The 8,268-nt window shown below is 36.8% G+C and overlaps 1 protein-coding gene across 1 annotated transcript in view; it reads left to right on the top strand.

Annotated features, from left to right (window-relative positions):
- Positions 1-2,039: 2,039 nt before the first annotated feature.
- Positions 2,040-8,268, top strand: part of LOC142356669 (testin-like) — a gene marked incomplete at its 3' end in the record, with an annotated part of 42,306 nt that continues 36,077 nt past the window's right edge. Inside the window, exon 1 of the mRNA XM_075408499.1 lies at positions 2,040-2,289. Coding sequence (XP_075264614.1) covers positions 2,040-2,289 — 250 coding nt within the window. The remainder of the gene's footprint in view (positions 2,290-8,268) is intronic.

Here is an 8,268-nt window from a genome sequence, read left to right as displayed (position 1 = left end):
ATTTCTTTTTAAAACTTGCGCACAATCGGGTTTCATAAAAATTTGCATAAACTTTTTTTCTGATTCGACACTTGCTCATTCTCTGCATTAAAGTTAACAAGCATATTGCTTGCAATGTGATCAATGCTGGTCGAACAATTGTCCATCGCTCCTGTAGGATGATTGATATAATTAGTTTTAGGTTATAAAGTTCGAGTAGATTTCCGTAATTTTCTGCTTTCTGTAACTTCTCATCCTTTTCTTTAACATCTTTAGTCAAATGGCCACTGAAAACAATTATAAAGTTTGTATCCCTAGAGGTAGATTTTTTTCTTGTACAAGAGTGTCAATAAATAGTTTTTTCTTCGAAATTTGGTGTGGTATTATATGCTATCGTTAATTGTAGATCTTGCTTTGTTATCAGTACGCTCAGAAGTTCTAATTCTTGTGAGCCGTAGATTACCCCTGTATTTGTTTTTTTTTCGGGCTAAACAACCCAATTCTACAACCTATTTTTTGTGTTCTTCTTTCCCTATGAAATTGTTTCCAATCAAAATAAAAACATCCTCATTTTTCAACCAAGTTTCTGTAATCACGATAAATTTGGGTTTTTAATTAAGGCCTTCAATGTAGTTTTCAAGGTTGTTAAGAGTTCGATACAACCATTCATTTGAGAAAAAAAGGTATGTTGAAGAGGCCGAGACTTTCATTTGTTTTTACTTATCGAGACCCTATTGTCCATCATCTAATATATCATTGTGAACAGGAAAAAGTTCTTCGGCAAACTGCTGCAATTTTTGTGGATCTGCTTTTGCTGAGTTCAGTATTCGCATTATTTCGTGAAACCTGAACTTGGAGAACTTTCCATCGCTTTTCTGGATACTGCTGTCCCAAGGTTTTAGCATTGTTAAAAATAGTTGGCAAAGCTTTTTCTCCGTGGTTACCAAGAATAAATTTTCCTTGAGAATAAAACTCGACAATCTTAAGATACTTCGATCACAGGTGAACTCGGGCGCGTGTCAGTCTGATTAGAAATCAATTGGAACGCCCTACTACCCATGTTGAGGTGTGCTTTAATGGTGGTATCAATCCAGACCGAACGCAGCCATGACGAGAATTTGGCACGTTAATGGTCAGATTTAAGCTCGTTTTTAGCTCGTTTTGCTCATTATGTACTCGTTTAAAAGCTTTCAGCTCGTTACTAACTAATAGTTAAGGTTTTTGCTTGTTACTTACTCGTTTTAGACTTAATTTACTCGTGACAGCAAAGAAAATCAATTGTTTTGGACTACGTCTGTAGCCTGGGTAGGCAACAACCAGATCAAGGACGCAAAAATTATCCAGGAGCGAACAGAAACTCAAGTTAGCATTCCTTGCCTCTGGCGAAGCAGAGTTTAAAATAATGAGACCCTGACACGGAATTTGACCGCATTTAAGAAGCCATCATTTATTTTATCAATCCTTTTAACATTCTTTTGACCAATCTTCAAAACTTTTAAGTTTGCTACTTTTACTGTGATTAAAAGTGTGCATACAAAATTTTTTACTTGAATAGTTCCAAAAAACAACTCATGAAACGTGAAAATGATGCGTATCGGTGAATGCTCATTTTAACGGTCACGTTCTTACAAAAAACTATATTCATCAATTCATATATTCATCAAGATTAATTGTCGTTGTGTTACAAAAAGTCTTTTTATTTGGTTATGAAAAGATAAATTAATTAGCCAGCCAGGCCATGTTAAACGTAATAGAGTTCTGCCTCGTTCGTTTCGCGCCGATATTAGTAATTCTGTAGATTAAACTTTGTTGTTTTGATCACAAGCACCAAAAATTGTTCCTCATGATTAACTAACAACGCTACAGGAAAAAAACTTGTTACGATTACGGTTTTAGTTATCGAAATTGTACATATCTTAATTACTTGATCGTTACTTGAGAGTACTTTTGGCTTCTAGTGTATTTATAATCATAATACGTTAAAAGCGCTTATAGGCGCCACTACGGTCGAACTTAATTACACCGGCTTTATTCGTGTATACGTAGTCAATAAAAGCAAAATGACCAAAAACGTGAAAAGATCGTCGGAGTCAAAAGCACAAACTTCCAGAGGGCAATGGGCTTCGAACGTAGAGTACATTTTATCAGCCGTGGGAATGTGCATTGGATTTGGCAATGTCTGGAGATTTCCGTACAAAGTATTCCAGAACGGTGGGGGTGCTTTTCTGATTCCATATTTTACCATGCTGGCCGTTCCTGGGTTGCCGTTGTTCTACACTGAGCAAGCACTAGCACAGTATGCAAGTCTGGGTAAGTTTAGGACGAAAAAATGGTACCAACATAAAAACTCTTTTAGTATTTATTTTTATCATTTTGTGTGAAACAATTTTGCGAACTTGAATTTTTTGAATACTCGCATGGCTGTTTTTACTGTTGATGCAACATGACGGTTGATGTAAAAATGCAGTAAAATGGCGGATGTTGATTTAGTTAAGTTCAAAAACTGAGAATATATAACTGGGCGATCTGCTATCAAAAATAATTTTACTGGTTTGCGGTGTTCTTGGGAGTTTTAAATTTTCCCAAAATTAGGCTGTCTTGGTTACTCGAAATTGCGGCAACGCCAAAACAAAATAAGTAATTCTGCACTTGAACACAATGATGTACTAGGGTTATTGTCAAATAGGTTAAGGTTCAGTCACAGAGAATAGTTGGGTTATGTTTTTAACAAACAAACTAGTGAACAAAAGAATACAGAGCTGTCAACATTGTTCTCAAGCTTAGCAGCTTTCGCAAAATTGCATATGCCCATCAAGCAAGCTGAAGCTCAAGTGAAATGACTGTCAACTTTTAATACTTTTAGACATCGAATCAGAGCAAAAATGTCTTTGAAGTGCTTGGTAGTTTGGCCGCAATTATGGTTTGCATTCGAAGTCAGGAAATAAACTTTTTCCAGAGCTGCCATCGTCTTCTGAATTTCTGCTAGGCTCAACAGTGAGGGGACTCTGTCGCCCAGAAGATCGATCCAATAAAGTAAACCAAAGGTTTCGAAACGATGAAGCAAGCGTTAATTTGTTACTCTGCTATTTCCCCTCTTCCACTCTTGTATGCTGTTGCAAATAGAATGCCTTGAAATAAGTTAATTCACTATGGGGCTCGTAATATCAATTCTAGTTATATGGATAACAAAGTTATGAGAGCTCCTTGCACATCAATGGAAAAGACAAATTAAAGACAATTTATAATAGTAATTAAAATGATAATTCAGTAACCGTGGTTCACTTCCCAAACGAACTAAATCAAAAACGCTCTCAGTATCCCAACTGGTCTTGCAGTTACAAACATCCAGAGTTCAGTCCCACTTTCAATCTCTTCCTTGCTTTTCACATTATCTTTTCGAGTTTAATCCCACTAAACCAATTGCTTTCTCTCGCTCTTGCGAAGATCTCTCCTGTGTCCAAACAACTGAATTCTACCAAAATTCTCCAATGTTTGCCTCTGCCTAATTTTCTCTGTGTCACTTCAATTTATACTCAATCAACACGCTCTTGTTTTAAGCTAAGCAAACAAACCTTAATCTCTTAAGTAAACATTGAAACTTACACTTGCAATTATCACATTCTGTAGGAGCGCTTTTTTAGCTATGCAAACAAACCAATATCAAATTATGCTTTGTCATTCAACAGCTACCAACCATTGTTCAACTTTCTCCTTACCTTTGAATATTCGCATGGCTGTTTTTACTGTTGATGCAACATGACGGTTGATGTAGAAATGAAATAAAATGGCGGATGTTGATTTAGTTAAACTCAAAAACTGAGAATACATAACTTGGCAATCTGCTATCAAAAATAATTTTACTGGTTTGCGGTGTTCCTGAGAGGTTTAAATTTTCCCAAAATTAGGCTGTCTTGGTTACTCAAAATTGCGGCAACGCCAAAACAAAATCAGTAATTCTGCACTTGAACACAATGATGTACAAGGATTATTGTCAAATAGGTTAAGGTTCAGTCACAGAGAATAGTTGGGTTATGTTTTTAACAAACAAACTACTGAAAAAAAGAATACAGGGCTGTCAACATTGTTCTCAAGCTTAGCAGCTGTTCGCAAAATTGCATATGCCCATCAAGCAAGCTGAAGCTCAAATCAAATGACTGTCAAATTTCAATACTTTTAGACATCGAATCAGAGCAAAAATATCTTTGAAGTGCTTGGTAGTTTGGCCGCAATTATGGTTTGCATTCGAAGTCAGGAAATTAACTTTTTCCAGAGCTGCCATCGTCTTCTGAATTTCTGCTAGGCTCAACAGTGAGGGGACTCTGTCGCCCAGAAGATCGATCCAATAAAGTAAACCAAAGGTTTCGAAACGATGAAGCAAGCGTTAATTTGTTACTCTGCTATTTCCCCTCTTCCACTCTTGTATGCTGTTGCAAATAGAATGCCTTGAAATAAGTTAATTCACTATGGGGCTCGTAATATCAATTCTAGTTATATGGATAACAAAGTTAAGAGAACTCCTTGCACATCAATGGAAAAGACAAATTCAAGACAATTTTAATAGTAATTAAAATGCTAATACCAATAACCGTGGTTCACTTCCCAAATGAACTAAATCAAAAAGGCTCACACTATCCCAACTGGTTTTGCAGTTACAAATATCCAGAGTTCAGTCCCACTTTCAATCTCTTCCTTGCTTTTCACATTATCTTTTCGAGTTTAATCCCACTAAACCAATTGCTTTCTCTCGCTCGTGCGAAGATCTCTCCTGTGTCCAAACATCCGAATTCTACCAAAATTCTCCAATGTTTGCCTCTGCCTAAATTTTTCTGTGTCACTTCAATTTATACTCAACCAATACGCTCTTGTTTTAAGCTAAGCAAACAAACCTTAATCTCTTAAGTAAACATTGAAACTTACAATTGCAATTATCACATTCTGTAGGAGCGTTTTGTTAGCTATGCAAACTAACCAATATCAAATTATGCTCTGTCATTCAACAGCTACCAACCATTGTTCAACTTTCTCCTTACCTTTGAATACTCGCATGGCTGTTTTTACTGTTGATGCAACATGACGGTTGATGTAAAAATGCAATGAAATGGCGGATGTTGAATTAGTTAAATTCAAAAACTGAGAATACATAACTGGGCAATCTGCTATCAAAAATAATTCTACTGGTTTGCGGTGTTCTTGGGAGTTTTAAATTTTCCCAAAATTAGGCTGTCTTGGTTACTCAAAATTGCGGCAACAACAAAACAAAATCAGTAATTCTGCACTCGAACACAATGATGTACACGGGTTATTGTCAAATAGGTTAAGGTTCAGTCACAGAGAATAGTTGGGTTATGTTTTTAACAAACAAACTACTGAACAAAAGAATACAGAGCTGTCAACATTGTTCTCAAGCTTAGCAGCTTTCGCAAAATTGCATATGCCCATCAAGCAAGCTGAAGCTCAAATCAAATGACTATCAAATTTTGATACTTTTAGACATCGAATCAGAGCAAAAATGTCTTTGAAGTGCTTGGTAGTTTGGTTGCAATTATGGCTTGCTTTCGAAGTCAGGAAATAAAGTTTTTCCAGAGCTGCCGTCGTCTTCTGAATTTCTGCTAGGCTCAACAGTGAGGGAATTCTGTCGCCCAGAAGATCAATCAAATAATGTAAACCAAAGGTTTCGAAATGATGAAGCAAGCGTTAATTTGTTACTCTGCTATTTCCCATCTTCCACTCTTGTATGCTGTTGCAAAATAGATTGCCTTGAAATAAGTTAATTCACTATGGGGCTCGTAATATCAGTTCTAGTTATATGGATAACAAAGTTAAGAGAGTTACTTGCACATCAATGGAAAAGACAAATTCAAGACAATTTATAATAGTATTTAAAATGATAATACCAATAACCGTGGTTCACTTCCCAAATGAAATAAATCAAAAACGCTCACAGTATCTCAACTGGTCTTGCAATTACAAACATCCAGAGTTCAGTCCCACTTTCAATCTCTTCCTTGCTTTTCACATTATCTTTTCGATATTAATCCCACTAAACCAATTGCTTTCTCTCGCTCGTGCGAAGATCTCTCCTGTGTCCAAACATCTGAATTCTACCAAAATTCTCCAATGTTTGCCTCTGCCTAAATTTCTCTGTGTCACTTCAATTTATACTCAACCAATACGCTCTTGTTTTAAGCTAAGCAAACAAACCTTAATCTCTTAAGTGAAAATTGAAAATTACACTTGCAATTATCACATTCTGTAGAAGCGCTTTGTTTGCAATGCAAACAAACCAATATCAAAATATGTTCTGTCATTCAAATGCTACCAACCATTGCTCAACTTTCTCCTTACCTTAAGTAAACGACCTTTGGACTCTTATTTAATCAAATCCACTCCGCTTTATCTCATATTTGCACTGTGCATTTCAACCGATGTTTGCTTAGTAAACATTGAACTTGTTCTGAAAAGTTCTAATTCCTCTATTTCCGCTACCAAATTAACTAGCTGCCATCAATCCCTGTTAAAAATCATGGGTTGAATAAATAACTAATCTCAACGCCAAAGCAAAGACCAATTGTCATTTCCAATTTTGAAACAAATTGATGCAATTCCCTGTTAAAAACTGCCGCAAAGTCGAATATTCCTAAAAGCTTACAATTTGAACTCTTAGGGGTCAGGTCAAAGGTCACCCGTCCAAGATGAAGTTGATAAAACTAAATATTGACATGGAAAGTACTGTCATAGTTGCACCTACCTACAAAATTTCATGGCCTAAATCCCACAAGAACACAAGCAATGACTGCGCACACTTTTCATCAATCTCCCGGATGACCCCAAAGTTTCAAACCTAATAACTCGCGAAATAATTGTCAAAACGTCTTCGTGTAAAATTTTTTAGTAAACATAGAGTGCCAATTGGCCTGCTAAGTTTCATGACGGATCAGCCGTTGCGAGTCGTTTGCAATTTGAAAATTTTTTAACGAGTCGTGAGTTCCGAAACCCGAAACAACCGAGTTCGTCAAAATTGACCGGGATGGGTGTTTTTTGTCACTAACTGCCTCAAATTATTATTACCATTTCAAAGTCATTCGCCCGCTCAAAGATGCCAATTTCCGGTTTTCGGCACTCCGGTTATACCGACACATCGAATTCCGGTCTTACCCGGAAGTTAAAAATAGCACCAATAGAAAGCCCTTGAAAATTCACACTCACTCTCCAAAAATTATAAGGCTGCTACCAATACTCCACGAGCAACTCAAATTTTACGTCCCGCAGCACCGGCGTGCGCTGGTCTCGTGCAGGTTGGTTTGAGGTCAAATCTGACCTCAAAATTGGATTCCTCGTACCCAGATTAGCCTATCCCCCAATTGTCAGGTCAATCCGACTTCAACTTTTAGAGAAACTACTATTTCCGTTTCAGTATTAGCTATTTTTAGTGAAAACTGCCTATTCTTAATTCAAAATACTAATAAATTTCTCCCACAACTTCCTAAACCCTTCCCATGATCATCTGATTCATAGCTCTAGACTTGATACCCATTGCAACCCTTAACTAGCCTCATACCATACTCAAACTGTCATTTTTCCATTCAAAATATCAAAAACCTTCAAATCACCCTAGTTCAGGTGTTAATAACTCGGGGTTGGGTGGTCGGATTGGCCCAAAAGGTATACCAACCTGAAGGGACCATTGGGTGTACCTGACATTAAAATTTGGTAAACGTCCGCTGAATATAACCCTCCATGGGGGGTGCGGTTTTGATCTGCTAGGTGGTATTTCAAAAAACTGATAAATTGCCTTTTTTACTCTAAATCAAAAAAAACTCTCCTTAACTAAATCAGATCGAGACGATAAAACCTGCCGCGCATTCCTAATTGTTAGGAGAACATCCCCGATGATTTTCAGAGTCCAATGATGAACATAACTTAAAGAGTTGAAGGTACCAGGTTTCGGGGTGCCAATTATTTTGCTAATTTGAAATCGCACTTTCAGTTACTTCAAATTGGAAATCCAATTCTGTTCACAGTACTTAGTTCACTTAAATCTTCGCTCTTTAGTTTACTTCAAAAAAAAATAACTCATTTCGACTTTGGCCTGAAGCACAAAATCACTCAACCCCCCTCTCTGGCGCCTTCAAAACAATAACCCTTTATGAAAGAAGGCTTAATTCAAACACCTAGTTAACTGTCTAACTCGACCTAAATTATCTGACTTACGAAACGAAACTTACAAAATTAACTAACTTACGAAACTTACGAAATTTTCCTGCATTTTACAGCTGCATCCAGTCGTTT

This window comes from Convolutriloba macropyga, unplaced genomic scaffold, assembly GCF_964194025.1.
Source record: "Convolutriloba macropyga unplaced genomic scaffold, txConMacr16.3 SCAFFOLD_948, whole genome shotgun sequence".
NCBI lineage: Eukaryota > Metazoa > Xenacoelomorpha > Acoela > Convolutidae > Convolutriloba > Convolutriloba macropyga.
This window is presented reverse-complemented; position numbering and strand designations above follow the sequence as displayed.